This window comes from Calidris pugnax, unplaced genomic scaffold (assembly GCF_001431845.1).
Source record: "Calidris pugnax isolate Ruff unplaced genomic scaffold, ASM143184v1 scaffold123, whole genome shotgun sequence".
Taxonomy (NCBI): Eukaryota; Metazoa; Chordata; class Aves; order Charadriiformes; family Scolopacidae; genus Calidris; species Calidris pugnax.
Window position 1 is genome coordinate 2,198,854 of NW_015090876.1, and position 24,885 is coordinate 2,223,738.

The 24,885-nt window shown below is 50.4% G+C and overlaps 2 protein-coding genes and 1 long non-coding RNA gene across 5 annotated transcripts in view; all 3 read left to right on the forward strand.

Moving 5' to 3' along the window:
- Positions 1-13,832, forward strand: part of INTS1 (integrator complex subunit 1) — a 47,272-nt gene extending 33,440 nt beyond the window's left edge. Inside the window, exons 57-73 of the mRNA XM_014946196.1 lie at positions 1,071-1,230; positions 1,834-1,974; positions 2,390-2,570; positions 2,654-2,777; positions 4,024-4,142; positions 6,603-6,690; positions 7,328-7,554; positions 8,083-8,206; positions 8,674-8,807; positions 9,203-9,395; positions 9,674-9,801; positions 10,273-10,385; positions 10,757-10,870; positions 11,717-11,787; positions 12,334-12,425; positions 12,545-12,654; positions 13,214-13,832. Of these exons, the coding sequence (XP_014801682.1) occupies positions 1,071-1,230; positions 1,834-1,974; positions 2,390-2,570; positions 2,654-2,777; positions 4,024-4,142; positions 6,603-6,690; positions 7,328-7,554; positions 8,083-8,206; positions 8,674-8,807; positions 9,203-9,395; positions 9,674-9,801; positions 10,273-10,385; positions 10,757-10,870; positions 11,717-11,787; positions 12,334-12,425; positions 12,545-12,654; positions 13,214-13,329 (2,235 nt within the window). The 3' untranslated portion in view covers positions 13,330-13,832. The remainder of the gene's footprint in view (positions 1-1,070; positions 1,231-1,833; positions 1,975-2,389; positions 2,571-2,653; positions 2,778-4,023; positions 4,143-6,602; positions 6,691-7,327; positions 7,555-8,082; positions 8,207-8,673; positions 8,808-9,202; positions 9,396-9,673; positions 9,802-10,272; positions 10,386-10,756; positions 10,871-11,716; positions 11,788-12,333; positions 12,426-12,544; positions 12,655-13,213) is intronic.
- A 3,699-nt stretch (positions 13,833-17,531) lies between these two features.
- Positions 17,532-20,220, forward strand: LOC106890418. Its single transcript, XR_001412519.1, has 3 exons — positions 17,532-18,076; positions 18,612-18,668; positions 20,097-20,220. It is a non-coding gene; the product is annotated as an uncharacterized LOC106890418 (long non-coding RNA).
- A 2,611-nt stretch (positions 20,221-22,831) lies between these two features.
- The window catches only part of MICALL2 (MICAL-like 2), a 29,016-nt gene continuing 26,962 nt past the window's right edge, over positions 22,832-24,885 (forward strand). For 2 of the 3 annotated variants that reach the window (XM_014946270.1, XM_014946272.1), the window contains exon 1: positions 23,512-23,739. In XM_014946270.1, coding sequence (XP_014801756.1) covers positions 23,597-23,739 — 143 coding nt within the window. In that variant the 5' untranslated portion in view covers positions 23,512-23,596. Of the gene's footprint in view, positions 22,855-23,511; positions 23,740-24,885 lie in introns of those variants that run through there. The other variant, XM_014946271.1, reaches the window with a different exon arrangement.

A 24,885-nucleotide genomic window follows, 5' to 3' on the forward strand; every position in this document is an offset into this window, starting at 1 on the left:
ATAGACACCCGCACAACAAACAAGGAGCATCATCACTAAACCAGACCTCCCAGCACTACATCAACCTGTCTTTTGAACACCTCCAGGGATGGGGCCTCAACCACCTCCCTGAGCAGCCCATTCCAATGGCTGAGAACCCTTTCAGTGAAAAAATTTTTCCTAATATCCAGCCTGAACCTCCCCTGGAGTAACTTGAGGCCATTTCTTCTCGTCCTGTCGCCTGTGACTTGAGAGAAGAGACCGACCCCCCCCTCTCTACCCCCTCCTTTCAGGGAGTTGTAGAGAGCAATAAGGTCTCCCCTCAGCCTCCTCTTCTCCAGGCTGAATAACCCCAGCTCCCTCAGCCTCTCCTCATAAGACTTATTCTCCAGACCCCTCACCAGCTTTGTCGCCCTTCTCTGGACCCGCTCCAGCACCTCAATGTCTTTTTTATGGTAGGGGGCCCAAAACTGGACACAGTACTCAAGGTGAGGCCTCACCAGTGCCGAGTACAGGGTGTAGACCTTCTGCCTGTGCAATGCTGGAAGTACAGCTTGGGGAGCGTGGTACAGAGGGACTCAAGTTGCCTGGGTGCTGACTGGCCACATTAGCCTGGCACTGCTGAGAATGGGGGTTTATGTGCAGGGTTGGGTGCATCCTTCCTTCTCTGGGAACTGTGTGGCTCGATGGATTTGCAGCTGTGGGTCTCTCTTGGTTTTGGGATCTCTGGCATGGACATGCCTTGCAAGCCAAGGCATTTGCAGACGGCTTGAGAGCTGAAGTCTGTAATTCCTTAAAGAAATCTTCGGAGCAGGCTGTGAGTTATCCCATGAAATAACCTCATTCCTTTCAGCACAATGAAAGAAGGCACAAAGTTGCCTTTAATTATGCTGGGAGACGTATTGTGTGGGAGTCTTCTCCTTGTTTTTGGACACTAGAAGCTACTGCCTTGATTTGATCGAGCTATGGTCCAACAGAGTAGGTGTGCTCTGTGTGTTCTTGGCAGTATGTGCCACTGTCTGTGTCTTTCCTGCTCTATTTATTGTCTTTTTGAAGTGTCTATAAGCAAGTCTCTTTTCTGCACTCCACAGCGCTGCGTGCCACAAGACACTGCCTTCTCCTCGCTCTTCTTCAAAGTCCTCATGCAGATGCTGCAGTGGTTGGAGAACCCTGCAGTGGAAGAAGGTCCTCTGCGTGCTCAGCTGAAGGCCTTTGCTGTGCAGTACTCCTCCAGGCACAGGATCAGTGACGGTACCGGCATTTTGCAGCTTGTGGGACTCAGAATGGGACAAGAAAGGGACAGAAACAGAACTGCACCCAGAGCAGAAAGTAGGGGGGGCTGCCTTTAGAGAGGGACGCTTAGGAGTAGCAAAGAGAGGTTTTGTTCTTTCCTAGATAAACCCCATGAGGATGCAGACAAGTGATTTAGCTCTGGGGGTTTGCAGTACACACCTGGTAACGTCTCACCAAGCCCAGCACATCTTTTAGGGAAAGAATTCCAGTTGCTGAGGCCAGGAATTGTGTGCTAACTATAGTCCTGAAAGATGAGCATGCAAGAATGCCTCTGGAACAAGGTCATGTCACGACTTGGAAAGTTGTTTATCATCTGTTGGGAGGAGGAGTCTATAACCAAGACCTTAGGAATGGAGATGGGTCTGTGGTTAAAGAGTTTTCTCTTAGCCACATGTTCCTGTAACATGCAGAGGAGCTGTCAAAGGTTTTGATGGGAGTAAAATGCCAGTAGAGCATAGCGTGTTTGTATGAGTAGTTGTGCTCTGGAGCCACATGTGTCTTCTGTAAAAGGGAAACCTGATGCAGGGTCTGTGACAGCAATGCTCTGATTTATTTTTGCAGTTCGAGGTGGCTTCTTGCACCTCACAGAAGCTCTGACTTTCCGTCGTGACCCTGACTTGATCAGCTCCACGGTACGTGCCATCATTGCAACCCTGAAATCGGGGGAGAAGTGTAACGTGGAGCCAGAGCTCATCAGCAAAGGTAGGACTGTCCTTCTGCTCTCCTCCCCCTTTGCAGCAGCAGAGGTTGAACTTCCAGCCCAGCAAGGAAAAGAGCCCACAGTGCAGGCTGTGGGAAGCTGCCTTCTGCCTGGGTCAGAAAATGGGAACTGATCTAAACTCAGTCCTGTGTTGTATCACCTCCTTCCCCTGTGCTGGTATATGGGTTTATAAACTGGGATCTGGGGCTGGGATTAAGTCTCTCAGCAAACTATTGGTTTCCACTAAGAAAATAAGAAATAGAAGCCCACTATCCCAGATAAAAAGGGTGTCCCTCTTCCTTACTCAGCCAGGCTCTTGGGAATGCTGGACTGATTGCTTTTATGATACTCTTAGAAGGTTCCATAGCTTTCACCACATCCTGAGGTTAACCAGGGACATCTTTCTCCCTCTGCTAGTCCTTCAAGGTCTGATGGAAACTCACTCGCCATACTTGGAGGAACTCCTGACTGTCCTCTTCTCGGCTACTGTTGAGACCACTGCCAGGTTTCCTGCCATGAAACCCATTGCTGTGGTGAGCTCCTTGCTGCTCCAGGACAAAGAAGAAACACCAGTGAAGAAGGAGCTGGACAGTTGCAGGTGAGTGTAGACAACAATGGGATTTCACTGGTAGGTCTGGGTTCACGTTGCCACCACTGATATTGGCTTTCCTTTCTCCTCAGTACGGAAGCACCTTGGTTAGGGCCCTCCTCTGGCCTCCTTAACGACTGGCTGGAGATGCTGGACCCAGAGGTCATCAGCAGCTGCCCTGACCTGCAGCAGAAACTACTGTTCTCCTGGAACAAAGTAAGACTTGTTGGGTAGAAGGACTACTGTGCTGGAACCACCTTTCTGGGCAACTTTTGCACCTGGAAACAGGGCAAGGGGTAGTTTTCTGTTTTGCCAGATGTTGTTATACCAGTTCCAAAGCGGTACAGGCTGACTGGGAGGGGGATTCCAGTCCATCCATTTGAGTGCAAGGGTTGCTTCATGTTCTCTTTATATTTCTTCAGCTGTGTTCTTTGCAGGACTTGAAAGTGCATTACAGACACAACACAGTCCCAAAGCAGCCCAGCCAGCTGTGTTTCCGTTGGTGTTTTTGCAGGCAATAAATAGCTTGCCCAGAAGTGCTCTGCCAAAGCTGGGACTCAAACTGAATTTCATGGCTGATGCCATGTTCCATTAGAAAGTACTGCAATTCAAATCCTAAATCCACGTGTTGTCATCTGTGCTGTCTGTCTGCCTGGATCGTCGTCCTTCTGTGATACACACAGTTTGTCCTACACCCTCCTCACAGCGAGGATCTGTTCATTACATCTCTTCTTCCTGACCTGCAGCAGAAGCTACTGTTCTCCTGGAACAAAGTAAGAGTTGTTGGGTAGAAGGACTACTGTGTTGAAACCACCTTTCTGGGCAACTTTTGCACCTGGAAACAGGGCAAGGGGTAGTTTTCTGTTTTGCCAGATGTTGTTATACCAGTTCCAAAGCGGTACAGGCTGACTGGGAGGGGGATTCCAGTCCATCCATTTGAGTGCAAGGGTTGCTTCATGTTCTCTTTATATTTCTTCAGCTGTGTTCTTTGCAGGACTTGAAAGTGCATTACAGACACAACACAGTCCCAAAGCAGCCCAGCCAGCTGTGTTTCCGTTGGTGTTTTTGCAGGCAATAAATAGCTTGCCCAGAAGTGCTCTGCCAAAGCTGGGACTCAAACTGAATTTCATGGCTGATGCCATGTTCCATTAGAAAGTACTGCAATTCAAATCCTAAATCCACGTGTTGTCATCTGTGCTGTCTGTCTGCCTGGATCGTCGTCCTTCTGTGATACACACAGTTTGTCCGTGCTCTGCCAAAGCTGGGACTCAAACTGAATTTCATGGCTGATGCCATGTTCCATTAGAAAGTACTGCAATTCTAATCCTAAATCCACGTGTTGTCTGTCTGTGCTGTCTGTCTGCCTGGATTGTCGTCCTTCTGTGATACACACAGTTTGTCCTACACCCTCCTCACAGCGAGGATCTGTTCATCACATCTCTTCCTTGCTTGGTCCTTCCAGGCGGGGTCCCAGGTGCCCTCCTTCCGCCCGTATCTCTTGGCTCTCCTCACTCACCAGTCCAGCTGGACCACGCTGCACCAGTGCATCAGGCTTCTGCTTTGCCGAAACCGGGAGCAACGGTGAGTCTTGTTTTTCAGGCCTAGCGAGGAGTTTTGAATCATAGAATCATAGAATGGTTTGGGTTGGAAGGGACCTCAAGGATCATCTAGTTCCAACCCCCCTGCCCTGGGCAGGGACACCTCCCACCAGACCATGTTGCTCAAGGCCACATCCAGCCTGGCCTTGGACACTTCCAGGGATGGGGCAGCCACAACTTCCCTGGGCAACCTGTTCCAGTGTCTCACCACCCTCATAGTAAAGAATTTCTTCCCGAGATCTAATCTGAGTCTTTTTCTTCCAATTTAAAACCGTTTCCCCTTGTCCTATCATTACCCTTCCTGACAAAGAGTCCTTCTCCAGCTCTTCTATAGGTACCCTTCAGGTATTGAAAGGCCGCTATAAGGTCTCCCCGGAGCCTTCTCTTCTCCAGGCTGAACAATCCCAGCTCCCTCAGCCTGTCTTCACAGGAGAGGTGCTCCATCCCTGAGTTGGGCAACTCACTGTGTCTGAGAGAGAACAAACAGAAGCTGAGAACAGGAGCTGCCAGGAGGTGTAACCCAGCCAAACCCAGGCTCTGTGAGAAGGATGTTGATTTCAGTCATGCTGATTTGTGTACCTTGATATAAATATTACCCGCTGTTTGATGGAAGCAGCACATAAAGATTTGGCTGGGTTCTGAACAGGAAGTGCTAATCGCTGGGTAATCCATCTACCATTGCCCTTGTTGATAATCTTTATGAACGTGGGGTTTGAGAGATGGTTTGGAGAACAGACTGGTGGCAGGCTCCGTACCTGGGCCGGCTCTGCTGGATCTTTTGGTGGTGCTAAACTCCATTGCCAGCCTTCTAACCCCCTTCCTGGCATCAGGCTCCCAGTTCTGAGCTCTGGGGCAGCCCTAGCTCTCAGCTTCTCCACGTTGCTCTCAGATGCTGAAGTGTCACTCTAGTAGTATTTTGCTTGAACTTGTGCTTTACAGAGCAGGCAATGCTAACATCTAACAGTAGTAATTCAGGACATGATTAAACTAGCGATACTTCTCAAGCTAGCAGTATTTCAGTTTGTTTATCGTAATGTTATTTATCTCTTGCTCTCTAACAACTTAATTAATTTCTGCTGCCCCAGATAACAGCCAGGATGGGATGTTCTGGGACAGCAAGGTCACTGGTCTGATCATATCAACTCCCTGTAGCCACCACGCTCTTGCCGAATGCCGTTAGTTCAGCTCCATACCCCGTGCTGTGCTTACTGCAACAAATATTTAGTCATAATCTGGGAAGAGTACCAAACCCCTTCTTGGGACTTAATGGATCCTATTTTTACATTTGCAGATGTTTCTGCCTTCACAGTACCCGTGATGTTAGAGTCTCTACCATGTGTTTGTGTGCTGCCCGAGGGCTGCCTTGACTCTAATTGCAAATCCGTCTTCTTTTGTCTTCTGGCAGGTTTGACCCCACGGCATCCTTGGATTTCTTGTGGGCTTGTATTCACATTCCTCGGATCTGGCAGGGAAGGGACCAAAGAACGAGTTGGGCAACTCACTGTGTCTGAGAGAGAACAAACAGAAGCTGAGAACAGGAGCTGCCAGGAGGTGTAACCCAGCCAAACCCAGGCTCTGTGAGAAGGATGTTGATTTCAGTCATGCTGATTTGTGTACCTTGATATAAATATTACCCGCTGTTTGATGGAAGCAGCACATAAAGATTTGGCTGGGTTCTGAACAGGAAGTGCTAATCGCTGGGTAATCCATCTACCATTGCCCTTGTTGATAATCTTTATGAACGTGGGGTTTGAGAGATGGTTTGGAGAACAGACTGGTGGCAGGCTCCGTACCTGGGCCGGCTCTGCTGGATCTTTTGGTGGTGCTAAACTCCATTGCCAGCCTTCTAACCCCCTTCCTGGCATCAGGCTCCCAGTTCTGAGCTCTGGGGCAGCCCTAGCTCTCAGCTTCTCCACGTTGCTCTCAGATGCTGAAGTGTCACTCTAGTAGTATTTTGCTTGAACTTGTGCTTTACAGAGCAGGCAATGCTAACATCTAACAGTAGTAATTCAGGACATGATTAAACTAGCGATACTTCTCAAGCTAGCAGTATTTCAGTTTGTTTATCGTAATGTTATTTATCTCTTGCTCTCTAACAACTTAATTAATTTCTGCTGCCCCAGATAACAGCCAGGATGGGATGTTCTGGGACAGCAAGGTCACTGGTCTGATCATATCAACTCCCTGCAGCCACCGCGCTCTTGCCGAATGCCGTTAGTTCAGCTCCATACCCCGTGCTGTGCTTACTGCAACAAATATTTAGTCATAATCTGGGAAGAGAACCAAACCCCTTCTTGGGACTTAATGGATCCTATTTTTACATTTGCAGATGTTTCTGCCTTCACAGTACCCGTGATGTTAGAGTCTCTACCATGTGTTTGTGTGCTGCCCGAGGGCTGCCTTGACTCTAATTGCAAATTCGTCTTCTTTTGTCTTCTGGCAGGTTTGACCCCACGGCATCCTTGGATTTCTTGTGGGCCTGTATTCACATTCCTCGGATCTGGCAGGGAAGGGACCAAAGAACTCCTCAGGTAGCCGTTCAGTTCTTCCAAGATCCCTCTCTGGATGGAGCAGGAGGCAATGCTTTCATGGTGCCTGATTATTTTCTTTGTCCCATGGCCCAAGAGGTGGCTGGAGCGATGCGGGTGCAGCGTGCCAAGCTTGCTGCCTGAACCTCAGCTGATTACTGAGCCACTCTGCTGTGTGACATATTACAGTGACAATTTGGAGTCCAAAAAGCTGATACAAACACACATAAGTTTGCCCACTTGACCTTTCCTCTGCAGCTCCTGCAGCAGTTGCCACAATATCCATTAAAGATCTACACACAAGACTGCAGTGGTGAGCAAGCTAAAACCCAGGGTGGGATAACTCCTATTTTACCAAGAAAAGGGGTTTGCATCTCTTCTCTGCAGAGGAATTTCTTTGGTTTGGTGACTTAATTATGGTTTCAGACCCATCACACGTGCTGAGATGGAAGTAAATGAGTTCTGAAGTAGTTGAGGGATAACGAGGTTCCATTTGGGGCAGTGATGCTTTCAGAGCTCGAGATATGGGGCAGTTCTTAAGTCCAGTTCCAGGAGGTATTTCATTCCAGTTGGGGAAGGTGTGACTAGAAGGAACTAAGATTCAGTTTGGATTCATTTTGGGTGTTCTCTTGCATTACAGAAGCGCCGTGAGGAGTTTGTGCTCCACCTAAAAGCATCGGAGCTGATCAGCATGGTGGAGCTGATCCTGGCTGAAGCAGAAACCAGATACCAGAGCACAGAAGAGGCCTCCTGCACACTCATCCAGTCCCGGCTGCCTTTGTTGCTCAGTTGTTCTCATGGGGACCTTGAGAGCATCAAAAAAGTAACGGAGTATCTGACCAGCTGCATCCAGCAGTGGGGGAGCAGGTGGGGCTGCAAACGGGGAGCACCCTCTTCCCTGATTGTAGGTCCTTGTCGTTTTAAGTGGTACTTGGACCAGGAAAGGTCACTTTTACTTTTCGAGGCCCTTTTGCTTTTAGGACTTGAGGACAAAATGCTTGCCGTGTTTTTTGTTGGTTTGGGGTTTTTTTTAAGTTAATGGTTATTTTTAATTAGCAGTTCCTAACGTGGCGTTTCTTGTCCACTCATCCCTTGAATCACTCAGCTCCTGCTGCATCCTGTTTCTCTCCATTATGATTGCTCTGAAAGCTGAATGGAGACTGGGTTGTTTCCTCCCAGCTATGTTCCCATGGCTCCCTGTAGACTCTGAATGATTTGGGTAGTTCAGAAGAAACAAAGACTGGAAAAAATACTGATTCAGATTAGCAGTGGCTGCTCTTTTCCATGGTCTGTTTGCCACGTGCAGGAAGGCTGTTGCTAATGGGATGGCTCTGGGATGTTTGCTGGTTGAACTAACGTGGTAACCAGTGACTGACCTCTCCCTTTTTCCTCCAGCTCTGTGGGAAAATGCTGCCAGGACCTTCTGCTTCAGATCTACCTGCAGCTCCCCGAGCTCCTCGTGCCTATGCCTGAGATGCTTCTCACCAGTGAAGGAGCCAGAGACAGCAGCACTTGCAAGGTAAAGCTAGAGGCATAGGAGAGCTCCTTTCCAGTTGTGTACCCAGAATGGCTACCAGTGCCCAGTCTAAAAGGAGAGGACTGGGAAAAGCTTCCTGGGTCACTTTGCTTTCTTTACCTCACTCTTCTGTTGCCCCTTCTGTGCCTGTGCTCTCAGGAGCAGATTGTTCAGGTGTGGTTTATTTTGCAGTGTCCTTCTATAAAATACCATAAGCTCCACACGTTTCTATGTGCCAAAAGCTTCTGTGAAGCACAAGCATGCAGGCATCTGATCCTGCTTTGATGTCTGTAGGGACTGTGGACTTCAGATCCCGTGCCAGCTGGAACGTTGCATCTTCTTGCAGATTCTACCTGAAAATCACTTCTGTTAACCCCCTCTGGAGTTGGAAAGGAATTGGGAAACACTGCTGAAGAGCCAGGATTTCTGCTTTAAACTTCTAAACTACTCATTCATTATTTTTCTTCTAGCTCGATGCCCTGGTTCACAGATTCATTAACCTTCTGGCAGACACCAGTGACTCCAAGTCATCTGAAAGCCGTGTGTGGGACGCCAACATGGCCTGCAGGAAGCTCGCTGTGGCCCATCCCATCCTGCTTCTTAGGTACCACTCTCCCTTTTCACCCTCTGGGTGGTTGATGGTCATTGAAAAGCATCCACCCCTGTCCTAGCAGGGGAACAAACTGGCAGCAAAATTGATTATTGTGACAGAATCCACATTCACGTACAAAAGTCAAGAGAAAGGGCAGCAAAATTGTATCTTTTATAATGAGGCAGCACCTCTTTAGGCTCCATGTCTGTCTGGAAACAGCCCTCTTGGAGACTAGAGAACAGAATATGGGTGGGAAGTGGAGCTTGCTGACTCTATGGATGCAGGGATCAAATCCAGAATCCTGGGAGAGGATAAGGGATGCTTCCTTCCAGGAACTGAGGTGTAACAACGCGTAACTGTTTCTAGGAAGACGCTAGATCTGGATTTTCTTCTGTTTGGCATTTCAGGCACTTGCCAATGATTGCGGCTCTGCTGCATGGCCGTGTTCACCTCAATTTCCAGGAGTTCAGGCAGCAGAACCACTTGACCTTCTTCATCCACGTCCTGGGCATCCTGGAGCTGCTCCAGCCGCAGGTCTTCCAGAACGAGCACCAGGCGGCACTATGGGACTGTCTCCTGTCCTTCATCCGGCTGCTGCTGGTAGGAAAGTCCCTGCTCCTCCTCCCCGTGCCAGCTTCCAGCCACTAGATGGAGAAGCTCATTTAACACAGGGCCAGCCCGCTTCTCTCCCATTTGAAGGGAAAACTTTCATATGCCTAAAACCAAAAAAAAGTGCATCAAGTACCTGGGAGAGCTTAAAGAGGAGGCAGGAGATCAAAAATGCTGCTCCCTGGTCCCCAGAGGTGCAGGATGGGGCAGAGCATCACTGCTTTTATTTATTTATTTATTGTTAACTCTCATTTTCTCAATCCTTTCAGAACTACAGAAAATCCTCACGGCACCTGGCCGCCTTCATCAGCAAGTTTGTCCAGTTTATCCACAAGTACATCACCTGCAACGCCCAGGCAGCTGTCTCCTTCTTGCAGAAGCACTCGGATCCACTCCAGTAAGATTCCTTACTCCAGTAGCTCATGGAGAGTTTGTACAGTCAGGCTGGTGTGAGCTAATCATAAGACAACAAGAGGAAGTGACAAAATAGCCATTAATATGGCACTTCTTCACCCTTGACTCCCATAAATCTCTACTGAGATGAGCAGGATATCCCTTTTCAAAAGTGAAAACTGAGCCCAAGGAAGTCAGATCATGATTTCAACTCACATAATGGTCTAAATGTCCTGTTGAGGCATTGTAGGGCCCTGCAGTATTTCTAGATACCCCAGTGGGGTCCTTTCCCTGAGTGGTGGCTGCAGGGTCCCACCTGCAGAGAGGGGAAAAAATGCATTTGAGTTCCAGTTCCAGTAAAAGCAAAAATCTAGTTTCTGCTTCCAAGAAATTATTCATTTTAGAGCATACACATCTGTGCTGTTGCTTGTCCTCGTCCCTTGTTGAAAGTGAAACATGCCATTTCTTCCCCCAGTGACCTCTCATCAGACAACAGTGACCTAGCAATGTTGAAGTCCCTCCTGGCTGGGCTGAGCCTCCCTAGTAAGAGCGGTGTCTTGGACAGAGGCTCCGATGAGGAGAAGGATGGTGAGTCTCGGGGGGAAGAGTTACTCCAGCTGGTCAACCTGCAGTGAGTTTTGGAGCTCAGATGCTTTTATGGGCTGTGTGCTGTGCTCTTCTCATACCAGCACAGTGAAAGGGTATTTAGAGTGGAGAATGGCACTCAGCAATTTGGAACCAGTATCTGGGATGGGTTAATTTGTTTTCCTGTCAGTGGTGTCACAACTGGAGCAGAAGAACAGCTCTTAACAAGGGCAAGTTTCATTGGTGTGGATTTTGGCGGCTTCAACCGCACTTTAGGATTGACCTGTCAAGAGACCCAAAGGGTGTATCCACTTCTCCACTGTTTTCTTTACAACTTACATGAGAAAATGCTTCCCTCTGTCTCTCCCCTCCAGATGAAGCAGCAGCTGGCTCTCTCCCCCTCGTCAGTGTGTCTCTCTTCACCCCTCTCACGCCAGCAGAAATGGCCCCATATATGAAGAGGCTCTCTAGGGGCCAAACGGTTGAGGGTAAGTGAGGACCTGCAGGGCTGTACAGGGACACAGGGCAAGTGCTGACTTATCTGTCAGCTACAGGCAGTTTCCTGATTCAGTCCTGTGTCTGGAAGTCTCCAGCAGTTAGGATGTGCGTTTGTTTTGGATGAACTTGTCCGTAGCCTTCTGTGATTCTGTGACAGAGGCTTCCTGTGATGCTGTTATCACTCAGCTCAGCGGTGCTGCATCTGCCTCTGCTTTGGGGCTTGTTGAGGATCTTGTAAGTGCCCTGGGAGACAGTCTGAGTAACTCGGGGAGTGCTGCAGTTCATGTCGAGCCAGGTCTGGAGTGCTGATAGCAATGTCTTTTTTTTTAATGATATAAAAATACCAAACTGATGAGAAGCAGGTTTTTGTTAGAAATCCCCAAGTGGTCTTCATGGCAGAAAATCGTGTTAACCTGACATACAGGAACAACATGTTTCTTCCCAAAAGGTCTTCTGAAATCACAGGTGTCCTGTGTTCAGACCTAACTTGTGGTATTGGGGTCACAGTTTTCTTTCCACACTAGAAATGGGCAAAAGAAATCCTGCCTGGACACTGTTTTGAAAAACAGGCTTTCTGTGAAGATCTTTCAGTTACAGAAGTAATTACTTCTGTAGTAATTAGGAATTAAAACCTCACACCTCACTCCACTCCTTCCCCTGCCCGTGGCATGACAGTGCTGGTGACCTCTTGCCTGGGCAGACTGGGATGTGCTGGTCTGGCACATGACCTAACTGTTCTCATCCTTGTGAGAGATTAGGTTTTGGGGAAAAAGAAAAATACCTTTTGCTGGATCAGTGAATTTCAGTCACCTGTCTCAACCTGTGTCTTCCACCAGACATCCTGGAGGTGCTGACAGACATTGATGAGATGTCCAGACGGAGGCCAGAAATTCTCGCTTTTTTTGCTGTGAGTATTAGTGTCTCAAACTGCCACTGGAAGGAAGAGATACTTTTCACCACAGTCTGTGTTGCATGGCCAGCTTAAGAACTAACCTTCCTCTGCTTTTTGGATGGTTGTTGCAGCATCTTAGGAGAAATTTATCTTCAGTTAGGCCTTCTGACAGCAGGCAGTGGTTACTTCCCTACCATCTTCCTCCATTGCTTCCTGCCATCATCCATTTAATTTCTCTGCACATCAGAGGAAGAATTAACCCTCTGTTCTATTCCCAGTATTGGGGCGAGGAGAGAGCAGAACAGGTGTGTTGAAAACACTGGAGCCTGGGGAAAACTCAGCCTAGGAAAAACACAGTCCCATGTGGAATAAGGTTACAGGAGGGTGCTTTAAAGTATTCAAAAACAGGATAATCCTTCTTACAGAGAGTGATTTTCAGGCTCAGCCAGTGCCTCCTGGATGTGTGTTGGGCTGGATTGGTGCTGGAGGGGTAGCAGTGCAAATCTGAGGAGTTTGTGCTCCCTGGATGGCCCCTTGACCCTAATTTTGTTTGTCTTTCAGACAAACCTGCAGAAGCTGATGAGCTCATCGGAGGAGTCCTGCCGAAATCTGGCCTTCAGCCTGGCTTTGCGCTCCATTCAGAACAACCCCAGGTGAGGACCCCTGGAACGTAGGCTGTCCCCAGTCACTGATGGGCACTGGCTGCCCATCTCTCATGCTGGTTGATGGTGATCTGGACCATAATGACACTGTCACCATGTTTTACTCCCAGCATTGCTGCAGACTTCCTCCCCACCTTCATGTACTGCCTTGGCAGCCGAGACTTTGAGGTGGTGCAGACAGCGCTGAGGAACCTGCCTGAATACACCCTCCTTTGCCAAGGTAAGTTGGTATCTGCCACCTTTGGTGCCTGCTTGGCCTCACAACGATTAAAGCTGGGCTCCTGGGCTGGGAACAGCCTCCCTGGGAAGGTTGTCAAGGGCCAGTGTTGCTTAGACCAGGTGATCTTTCTGCCCAAAGAAGCTGTGGCTGCCCCAGCCCTGGAGGGGTTCAAGGGCAGGTTGGAGGGGGCTTGGAGCAACCTGGTGTGGTGGGAGGTGTCCCTGCCCAGGGCAGGGGTTTGGAACTGCATTATCTTTAAGGTCCCTTCCAACCCAAACTGTTCTTTAATTCCATATCAACAGCAGCTTTCGTCTGAGCATCACAGGGGAGGTTTGCCAAGGGAGGCTTCTTTCAAGTAGATGTGCTCCCTTAGGATTTTCCCCTGAGTTATGATTTTGTCCCCATGGAGCTATTAGAAGCTGAACTGTGCCATGTTCTTAAAGAAAGAGATTTTCTTGCACTTCTGCAAATGTTCATCCCGGTGTTTTCTGGTGGATTGCTTTTGGTTGCCTGTTGGAGCTGCTGGGGCAGTTCCTCACGCTGTCTTTCCCTCCCCCAGAGCACGCAGCAGTGTTACTGCACAGGGCCTTCCTGGTGGGCATGTACGGCCAGATCGACACCAGCTCCCAGATCTCAGAAGCTTTGAAGGTTCTGCACATGGAGGCCATGATATGAACGGGTGGTTCTGGGAGCTCTGCTTCCAGAGGAATTAACTGAACTGGACTCATCGGCTGCATCGGAGACAGCGTTTCAACCCGTGTGCTGGAGGATCAAAGAGGTGATGGAGGAGGCTGGACTGTGGAAGGAGGAAAAAAAGACTGGTGGAAGAGGAGAGTGTGCTGGCTGAAGATGAGAAAGGGGACAGGATCCATCTCTCTGGCTTAAGATGCCATTATTGTGGGAGAAAGATCTCCTGAACGTTGTGCCAAACAGGGACCACTTCCTTCACAGGGTCTTAAGGCAGTGGCTGATGGTTTGTTGATACAGTTTTGTCTCTCCGAGAAGAGCAGAGCTGCTGGGAGAGCAGAAGGGATCGCTGGCCCTTGCAGGGGAAGTCTCTGCTCTCTCTGTGTTGGAGGGAATGTGCAGATCTGTGCAGGGGGAGACACCACCCTGTTTTCTGGGGGTGGCTGTTTGTGGGTTTTTTTCTTTTTTAATTAAAATGCTCTTTGTTTCCATTGTGCTTTCCATGCTCTGTGCTGCCTTGGCTATAGCTTGAAAACTTTCTTTCCCTGTTCTCCAGCCTTTTGTTATTCTAGACCAAGCACCTCTGGAGGACCTGTCTCCATGGCCAAATGCTCCTAGAGCTGTCTTGGCCTTTTACAGGATATGCAGGAAATGGAGGAGGCTTAGGAGGGTCAGGGGGGTATAATAGATAAGTTTAGTCAGCACCAACTGCTGACTGGACAACTTTTAGGAGGTTTCTTAGGATGCTTTTCTTTAAAAACAATAAACAAGCATCTTGGTACATCTGCAAACATCCCAACAGCTGGCCACTGTCACACTGGGGTCCTCGAACAAGCAGCTGGGTTTCTTCTTTGGGATCAGCCAGTTCCTCCCTGGGACTCTTGTGACCACTGCTCTCTGGTCCTTGTCTGCTGACAGGGACGATGGCTGATTTCCCAGCTGTTTTTTGAGGACACAAACAGAGGTGTCTTCCTTCCCTCTGCTCCAGAGAAGTAGCTGCCTCCTGTGCTCCTTCTCCAGCTTCACTGAACGCTGGTCACCAGTTTGCTTTTCACGTTGTTCATCTCTATTCCCCTGGCACTCCACTTGTTAGTTGAGAATCTTTGTAGTATTCTAAAGACAGAGAACCCAGAGGAATTTTATAGATGGCTGTAAATAAGTCTGTATCTATTTGCTGGTGGCAGGGACAGTTGTGACCTCGTGGGTGGCCAGCTAGAGAAATATTGTCCATTTTTGCAAATGAGGAGTGCCAGAGCTGAGCACTTTTGCTAATGTGTCAAAATATGAATGAATGAGTGAATATTTGGCTGGTTTTGCGGAGAGCTGGAGGAGAGAAGGAAAAGCTCTGAACTCCCCATCAACTGGAAGTAGCCCTGCCTTTAAATGAAGTGATTAGAGCCATCGCTTAAGGATGCAACACACTCTTTTCCTCAGCAGCATCTGCTTGGCGTCCGGAGCCGCTGCTGTGACAATTGGCTACGTATAAATTCTGTGGAGGAGCAGCTGAAGAAGATCAAGTTGGTGAAATGGTTTTCCTGAGGGGCTCGGTGACAGCAGGATTAATGCCTGTCTAAAGGGTTCCCAGTGAGATTACTGGCTCCTCTCACCTTACTCCCTTATCAGACATCATTAAGTTTGTCAGAGCAGGGAGGTTGTTCTTTCGGTGCTGCCGTGGGCCGAGAGCGGCTGGAAACTTGTGGGACTGGCTGGGAAAGGTCTTTTCACAGGAATTGGAATGAAGGAGCAAGGAAAATGTCTCAAGACTGTTCACAAAGACAATGAGTCAAACAAAGTAGTGGTGCTTTAGTGGAGATCCTCCCTGCAGGTGGGGCTTTCCAGAAATCCCACTCCAGGGCAGTGACTAGAAACACTTAGGAATTGTGTGGTTGGCCCGAAATTCTGCTCTTGCCTGCTGTGAGCAGAGCAGCTCCAGGAGGCCTGGAGCAGTGGAGCAGGGGGTGCTTGGATGTTGGCAGAACTATTTATTGACCCCTCAGACCTGGATGGCCAGGCTTTGCAGAGCAGCGTGAAGAGAGGTGTCTGAAGGCAGAAGGAGTATCTCATTATCAGCAGCAGCAAAAACCATCTTTTGGGAGATCGGGAAACAAATTCAAAGGGAGGGAGAGTGGGTGGAAGTTACTCTGCGAAGCTGAGCCTTCCCATAGATCTCCCGATACAAAACCCATCATTTATGATTTGTTGATGTCTCTCCTTTTTGCTGGTTTTGAAGGTTCCCACGATGCATTTTCTCTGCTGCCACCCTCTGCTTGGAGCCAGTGGAGCTAAGCAGGATGCTCTGGCTTGGAGCACGTCACTGAAACCAGCTCAGGGTGGAGAAGAACGGGGCTGTCAAAGGGTCTCCTGGCTGTGCAGAGACAGCTGGGGGCAGGAGCCCGTCCCTCCTGTCTGCTGTGACAGCCCTGAGCAGTCAGTGATGGTGTTACTGCTGCCCTGACACCCGCCCGCCGTTTAATCAGCGCTCTCTAACTTTCATCTCCGCCTGGCTGAGCACCTTCTCTCCTCCCATCCCTGCTGAGCTGACAGCCTTCTCCTTCACCCAGGCTCCTCCTGGGGGCTGGGGCCATCTCCTCTGTCTTCCAGGAGAGCTGGTGCTTTGCTCAGAAGAGGAGTGGTGAGGAGCTTTGCCAGGTCGTTCTTGGCTAAGCCTGTAGGGTCCCCATCGCTCACCCAGTGGAAACCACTGTGCTCCCATCTGCATTCCAGATGACAGGTCCCAAAGGGGTACAGAATCACGGCTTGGGCACTTCTCCACCAGAATCTCCTCTAGTCAAGAGCTTTAGGAAGAAATTCTTTGCTGTGAGGGTGGTGAGAGCCTGGCCCAGGTTGCCCAGAGAAGCTGTGGCTGCCCCATCCCTGGAGGGGTTCAAGGCCAGGCTGGATGGGGCTTGGAGCAACCTGGTCTGGTGGGAGGTGTCCCTGCCCAGGGCAGGGGGTGGCACTGGGGGGGCTTTAAGGGTCCCTTCCATCCTGAACCATTCTGTGATTCCTAGGAGAGCCATGGGCTGCTGGGACTGGTGTTGAAGGAAGTCTGTGTGGGGCTGGGAATGCTGGCTTGCGGGGAGGCTTTTGGTCTCTGCTACACTGGGAATCTCATCCCAGCTCTGGGGGAGGCACAATGGGGAAGGGGACACTGGCTGTGGCCTTGTTGGGTGTCCAGTGACTGTGTCCAGCTCAGGGCTGGCACAAGCCCTTTGGTGCCTGTGTGGCTGGTGCTGGGCTGGGGAGCCAAGGGGGCCCAGGAGGAGCTGGGCAGTCCTGGGGCAGCCAAGGGGCTGCAGAGCCCCCCTGCTAAGCACTGGCTGGCAAGGATGGGGTAGGAATAGCTGAATCCAGGCCGGGAACATGCCAGGTCCCACCTCCATACCCTGCAAGTGTCAGGGATCACGAATCCCCTGCAAACACCAGGCACCTTTGGTGATGGTTTCCTACTGCAGCTTATTTCTCACTGCTGCAAAAATCAAATGTTTTTATGACTTGTGATCAAAATATCATGTTTTTATGACCCAGCCTTGGGCACGAGCTGGACACTTGGTCAGCATGCCCATGAAGGACCTTCACAGCCTTGGCTGGCTGGAAGTGGGCATCTCTAACCTGACCATATCCCGGTGGGGCTGGGAGGTGGCCCCACACGTACCGATGCCCTGGAGCAGGGGGGTGGCTCTTTGACCCATCTCTGGGCTGGGTTGTGCACCCCAGGAACCCTGAGGGGTTTCTTGGAAGCAGCAAGTGAGTTTGGGCGGCAGGAGGGCATGAGTAACCAGGGAGGTGGCTGTGTGTCCCTGACTCAGTGGCAGCTGCCTCTGGGGCACGTCTGACGTGGGGAACGGGACGGGTCCCAGCACCGAGTGGGTCGGGCAGATCTGCCTCTGAGCTACGTCAGCAGCGGAAACGCGGGGAGAATTACACAGGTAACAGCCAAGAAATGAGATTCCGTGGCTAAAGGTGCCGAGGTTTTACCAGCCACTAGAAAAGAGGAAGGGCAGAGAAAGTGAAGCCTCCCAGACCCCACCATCCTCTTCCTCCAGCCGACCTCATCGGTGACCTCGGTCAGTGACAAACACGATCCCGGCCCTGCCCGTCCTTAATTAACTTCCTTCTGGCCATCCCACAGTTCGCTGGAAGTGGGCATCTCTAACTTGACCATATCCCGGTGGGGCTGGGAGGTGGCCCCACACGTACCGATGCCCTGGAGCAGGGGGGTGGCTCTTTGACCCATCTCTGGGCTGGGTTGTGCACCCCAGGAACCCTGAGGGGTTTCTTGGAAGCAGCAAGTGAGTTTGGGCGGCAGGAGGGCATGAGTAACCAGGGAGGTGGCTGTGTGTCCCTGACTCAGTGGCAGCTGCCTCTGGGGCACGTCTGACGTGGGGAACGGGACGGGTCCCAGCACCGAGTGGGTCGGGCAGATCTGCCTCTGAGCTACGTCAGCAGCGGAAACGCGGGGAGAATTACACAGGTAACAGCCAAGAAATGAGATTCCGTGGCTAAAGGTGCCGAGGTTTTACCAGCCACTAGAAAAGAGGAAGGGCAGAGAAAGTGAAGCCTCCCAGACCCCACCATCCTCTTCCTCCAGCCGACCTCATCGGTGACCTCGGTCAGTGACAAACACGATCCCGGCCCTGCCCGTCCTTAATTAACTTCCTTCTGGCCATCCCACAGTTCGGGAGAGTATGATTCACGCTTAACTCGAGGAGTTGTGTGCTGCAAGATAAAAATGGTAAGCTTTTTGTTAGCTTTTAGGATGTCAAAGCCAGCCCCGTGCCAGGGAAGCAGGCTGGCTTCCACCGGGGCAGCGTTTGCCTAAGGTGGACTGATTTTTAAATCATTGCCTCTCCGTGTATTCAGATAATTTAGCCCTAAAGCAGCAGAATATAGAGCTTGACTTTTCCCCCTCCTTTTAAATTCAAGAGACCTCTATAACACGACGCCTGCCTGTCCTGGGTGGCTGAGCTGGTGGTGTCCTGCCTTTGGCATCACCCTGTTTCCATGAACAGCATCGCTAACGCAGGAAGATAGCGGGCAAAAAACGTCAAGACCCCCAGCAACAATTAAAAAAATTCATTAAGCTACAATAGGCCAGTCATTGCAGGGTAATTATTAAGCTGTAAGAATTGCTAATTGTCTTATTAGCATGAAACAATTATGCAAATAATGGAAAACATACCATAAAAGTAATAAAATTACCTCTTTTTTTTTTTTAAACAATAATGAAATTCAAAATCCAAAGTGATGCTGATGCTTTTGCTCTCCAGGGTTTATTGGGAACATCATCAGAGAGGAGTGAGACCTCTGAGGGCACTCGGCAGAGGGTGAGTAGGACACCTTGAACCACATCTACCACGAGTTGTCCTCCAGGGCTTGTGGTGCCCCCGCCCCAGGCTGTCCCCCAGTTCTGTGCCCACCTGGGGAGCAACGCAGGGACACGGGGGTGCCGGTGGCTTTGGAGGACCAAGCAGTGGTCACTCTGCCAGGCCAGGGCTGGAGAGAGAAAGTTTGAATTTTGTACTATCATAGATTTCCTATGGGAGCCCGTGTTCTCCCCCCTGCCAAATAAAGCATGTGGAGCTCCAGGTTCAGTCTGTGTGAAAACAAGGCAACTTGTAGTTTTTCACATTAATTCAGTGCAGAAGTGAAAAGTTCTGGCCTTTGAAGTTATTTTGTCTCAAGGATTTTATTATTATGGAGTTAGCAACCTCAGGTAAGAGCTGGCCTCTTTTCTGGTTGGGGTTCCAGCTGGATTTGGGAGGTCAGCGATACCCAAACGTTGAGCAAGCACCTCTGTGTTCCCGTGAAACGAGGACAAGACCTCGTTTTCCCCCACCACCAAGAGGAGACTTCACTTACTCATGTCCACAACCAGCTTGGAAGAGGCAAAGTGCTTCTTTGCTTCAGCATGTTAACAACGTTAATCACTAACAAATATTATGGGTTTTCCAGGCTTTAAACTCTGCTCCGCTGATAAGGCACAGAATTTCAAAGCAGCCAAGCCAGCTCCTGCTCCAGGGTGGGTCCTGCTCCCATGGTGATGCCGGTGTAGATATGGGTCACCTCATGCAATCTCGTGGTCCAAACAGGTTTTGATCAGCAAAATGAACCTTCACTTTTGCTTTCTGATAAGAGCAGTGAAGTTTGCAGCTTCCAAAGGCAGCAATCTGCCACGGCAGATTAGAGATCACCACCGCCTCTTTCAGCTTCCTTGGAAGGGGAGGTCACCACCTGAAACAAACACCATTCCCTTGGAGACCTGCTTTTGGCTTCCCAAGGCTCTGGTGACCCACCAAGCAGCTGTTTATGGCCTCTTCATTTTTTCCACCTCACCTGGTGTGTGGGATGCAGCACCTGAGCATTGTCCCATCCTCTCTGCCTGGAAGTAACTTGCTGACATCCACCTCCAGCCCATCCCACACCTCACTGGGTTTGGGGACAGGAGAGCTGGCAGGTCACCTCGCCAGCAGGCAGGAGGAACAAGGGAGAGAGGACTGGTTTCTTATTTGATGTGACATCACGTTACACCTAGGTGACAGGACACGCTTTGCTCTGGCGCTCACTATTTTTGGTTCTTTGAGGTTTTAGGAGAATGGATTTAGCGTTGATGAGCTTCTGGGAGGCACGTGTCACAGAGAGATTTACCGAAGCGCCTCTTTCTGTAACTTCACCTTTCACTTTCATCTTCTCTCAGTCGAAATTCCTGTTTGGACTTGAATTTTTCAATAACCTTTTTTTCTGCTACTTTGCAGGTCAGACTGGCCAGACTCGGGGGAGAGGCAGGAAGCGTTTCTGGGCGAGTAGCTGTGAAATCCTGGGCCTTTCTGTCTCCGTGGAGTCAGCCTGGCTGCCTTCTGGGAAGAGAGAGCTGATGAGGCATGTTACTGATGAGACACACACTTTTTTCCTTCTCGTTTTGAATCCCTCAGTTTAATACAAGCCACTGGCAGGGGAACGTGTGGGAGCTCTTGGCTACGACACCCACTTCTATTGTTGGGAGCGAACAGCCCCGCGGCAAAATGATGAAGTAGCTCAATTTGATCAGCTGATTTCCCACAATAGTTAAAAGATACGATTTCTGTCTATGGGGTTGCACTCTTTTGTGTAAAAAAAGAGAATGTATTACTTGGTTTTCAGCTTCATGAGGCCCCACGTTGTCTGATGTAAAGAATTGAGCCTTTCTCCCTCCCTCAAGTCCTCAAGCTAAATGTTAGTTGTTCTTCTTTGAGCTTTAGGGTGGTCCAAAAGTCATATATTTAAGCTTTTCTTCTATTAACAGTAAACTCCAGGCTGCTGCATATGGGAACCAGGATAAATTTAAGAGGTAATGGCAGAGGGTGATCCTCACTAGTCATAGTCATAGCAACCGTCAGGAAGCACTCAGCATTTCTCCGTTGCAGCTGGGTATCTGGGAAGAGAACTGAAAAGGACTGTGGAAGAGAAAGAAAAGGTTCACAGGAACGTGTCCAGGTGAGTTTTGAATGTCTCCAGAGAAGGAACTCCACCACCTCCCTGGGCAGCCTCTTCCAGGGCTCTGTCACCCTCACAGGAAAGAAGTTCCTCCTCATGTTTAGATGGAACTTCTTATGTTCAAGTTTGTGCCCGTTTCCTCTTGTCCTGTCACTGGGCACCACTGAGAAAAGACCAGCCCCATCCTCCTGACACCCACCCTTTAAGTACTAAAAGACTAAAAAGCCCCAAGTCCCTCAGCCTTTCCTCATCAGAGAGATGTTCTAGTCCCCTCATCATCTTTGCTGTCCTCTCTCCAGCAGTTCCCTGTCCTTCTGGAACTGGGGAGCCCAGAACTAGACCCAGTGCTCCAGATGGGGCCTCCCCAGGGCAGAGCAGAGGGGCAGCATGACCTCCCTCCACCTGCTGGCACACTATTCTTGATGCCCCCCAGGATGCCATTGGCCTTCTTGGCCACAAGGGCCCATTGCTGGCTCATGGGCATCCTGTTGTCCACCAGGACCCCCAGGTCTTTCTCCTCAGAGCTGGTCTCCAGCAGGTCTCCAGCAGGTCTCCTGGTGCCTGCAAGCCCGGATGCCTTTCTGATACAGCCATTGCGGTCAAATGCAGGTGCCCAGGCTCAGTGTGGGGAGGAACGAGGAGAAATGTGGGATGTACAGAAAATCACAGCTGCTCTCCTGGTCCAGCCTGGCTTTCTGCTCCATGGGGCTGTGTCCCCTGTCACCCAGCCCCAGCTGCCCCTTCCCCAAAGCGCGAGGTAATGAGAAGGGACTAACTGCATCGACTCATTAAGCTGGGTTTGTTAGAAGACAGATTGGCATGTTAAACAGATATATTTTTTTTTAAAAAAAACCTAAATATCGTTCCCTGGGCCATGCCCCATCTGGGCCATTAAATCTGAAAGGGGTAACTACAGCTGTGTCAAAGCTGGGCTCAGGAGCTGATTTTCACTCTTTGTACTATAAGCAATTGGCAATAATTCGGTTTTGAAACATGGTTTTCTCCTCGTTTCCCAGAGCTGCACTATGTGGGATGAGCAATCCTAAAGAAAACGGTCTTTGGGACTGACAGAAAGAGACCCCACAAACGCATTTCCTAAACCCATCGCATCCTCTTGTATTTCTCACCAGCCCTTAAGTTACCTGATGCCAGAGGACGGGGAAAGGCTGCCCGTCGTTAGCCAGATGGCTTTTTGTAAATTATGCACATTTTATTAATCTAATGAAAAAGGTGGTGTGGAAACGAAGCGGGACGGCTCAGCTTTCAGGGCTCCAGCGCCGCAAGTTTCCGACTTGCGAGGAAGCAAACATCTTTTTTTTTCAAGGGGAGGAGGGGAAGGAAAATAAAACCCAACAACTTTGAGTTAATCCAGCATTTCTTTTAATCGGTCCCTTGGTGGTTTGGTTAATTTTGAGTGCTAATGTTTGTGCTTTCCTCCCCGGTGCTCGGGAGCAGGCTCACCCTGCCGTGTTTCCTCCTGGCCCCGCCGTCCCCGTTCCCCTCCTGCAGCAACATATGCTAAGGCCTTATTATAAGGGATTCCTATAAATGGCATAAAGGATTAATAATGTATTTATAACACAACTTTGTTTTAGTATAAAGTGATCTATAAATTTGTAATAAATGTTTTATAATGTTTTTGTAGCCTGTTATAAATGATAAATGGGAGACTATAGATGCCACATCAAATATTCATGCGGCATTGTGTGCATTATTATGCCGTTACTGTTCAGGAAACCATTAATAATAAAGTGAATGGAGATGTAAAAGTTGCTGACATGCCCAGCAAGCCATTTATAATGAAATGTATAATCCTTACCATAAAGTAAATACATTGGCCAGTGATTGTTGATGAAATGGAAACGCACTGAATTATTTGTGAGGTATTTATATATTAATGTATATTATCCATATCATATCACAGAAATGCCATTAATATATTATATTATATGTATTATTAATTATTTTTACCTAATTTATAGGCAGCCCTTTAAGTGTTACCTTGTCTCTTCGGCAGCTGTGGCAGCCACAGGAGATCTGGTGAGTGATTTTTAACGTGAGGTGGGGACTGGCAATGGTGCTGCTGGCCCTGGCCAGCCCCACAGCGGGCGGCCACCTTTCTCCCTCCCTCAGCCAGCCATCCTCCTCCTCCTCCTCTTCCTCCTCTGTGGGGATGGGGCTGTGGGTGACAGCAGATGGCTACTGGGTGATGGTGGACAGCTGTGGGCGATGGTGGATGGCCACCAAGTGATGGCAGATGGCCACCAACACCTTACGGGGTGCCCCACACCCCGTGCCCATAGCCGGCCTCCCTCCTTCCCCAGCCATTATGAGGCCTCTGGGCTGCCATGCTTCATCCTCCTCCTCCTCCTCATGCCTCCCCTGTGTGTGAAGGAAACTCCCTTTGTCCCCAGGGTGTGAGGGAAACTCCCTTTGTCCCCACAGCGGTGGCCCAAGGCGAGGGTTGCCATGTCGCGACAGGGCCGGGGGCGCGGCAGCCCCCGCTCCCTGTGGAGAAGCAGCCGCCCTGCTGTGACCCAAACCCCGGCCTTTTCGGCCATTTCTCCTCTCCTCCTCCTGGCGCGGCCCCGGGGGCGAGGCGGAGGGAGGCCCTGAGGGGCCGCCACCGCCCGCCCCTCGCCCGCCCCTTTCCCCGCCTCCTCCCCGCCGCGGCGGCCGCCACACGCCGGCAGCCTCCGGCCGGGCTGAGCAGGGCGAGGGGCTCCCTCCTGCCCCGCCGCCATCCCTTCCCGCCCCAGACCCGGCCCGGCCCGCCGAGGCCATGGCCGCCATCCAGAACCTGCAGCTGTGGTGCAAGCAGCAGTGCGAGGGCTACCGCGATGTCAGCATCACCAACATGACCACCTCCTTCCGCGACGGCCTCGCCTTCTGCGCCATCCTCCACCGCCACCGCCCCGACCTCATGTGAGTACCATCGCCGGGCGTCGAGGACGGGGCCCTCCCTGGGCGGGAGGGGGTCAGGCCGCCATTGAGCTGCGGGCTCTGGGCCTTCACTGTCCACCATGGGCCCCTCCATCCACCGTCATGGACCCTCACCATCCCCACAGACCCTCACCATCCCCACCGACCCAGCCCAAGCAGGACTCCCAGCTCCTCCTTGGGAGATGCCATGGGTGGGCAACCGGTTCCAGAAGCTCCATTTGCACCCACCCCAAACCACCTCCAAGCCAAGAGCTCCTCTCTGGCTGCCGACATGTCCTCTTCCCACCCCCACCTATATTTTCCCTTTTTCTGTGGCTGAAGTATAAATACTTTAAACGTGTCCTTTCCATTGCAAGACAAGTTCAGGCACCAATCTTTGGGGGAAGCGTTTCCTTCTTTGCTGTTTGTGTTTGCTTAGGCTGGGCTGTCCTCGCTCAGCCGCTTATGAGTTGGGAGGCGAGGGCTATTTAAACAAAATACAATAGAAAGGCAGGGCCCGGCAGCCGCTGGATTCCTGCATATCCCTCGGTTTTCCCATCCAGAGCTCGCTGTGTGGGAGGCAAAGTGTTTTCCAGCCCTTGTTGGTGTGGTTGGTGGTGGCCTGTGGGTTTTGACCCATCCCTGCTGGAATGTTAACCTCTGAGAAGGTAAATCGCCGAAGCGAGACGTAGATCCTGCTTCCTAGTTGGTTTTGTTTTCACTTTTGGGCTTGTTGGACTTTGAGGTGGGAGCGTTGAGACGGGAGGTCAAGGCAAGGGAGCAGAACACAGATTGCCCAGGAGCATTGATTTAAGTGTTGCGTCTCTCCCGGTCCAGCTGGTGGAGGACCAGGCTGGGTGTTCTGTACTGCAGTTTTCCTCTTGTTCCTTGAATTCTGCCTTTTTCCTTGTGGTCCCAGGATAGTCAGCTGCTTCGATTTGTGTGCAGAGATCTCTCTTACAGGTGTCTTGCTTCTAGTGGAAGCCCAAGGAGAAGATCTCCTCATGCTCGCTCTGTTGTTGTGAAGCTTGGAAGAGGCAGGAGCAGGTTTGGGAGGTTGGTGCAGGAGCTTCAGGGACCCTTTCTCTGTTGTCCCCAGTGCTTGGGCAGTCACCATGGTGTTGCTGTGTGTGCTTTCCTGACACACCG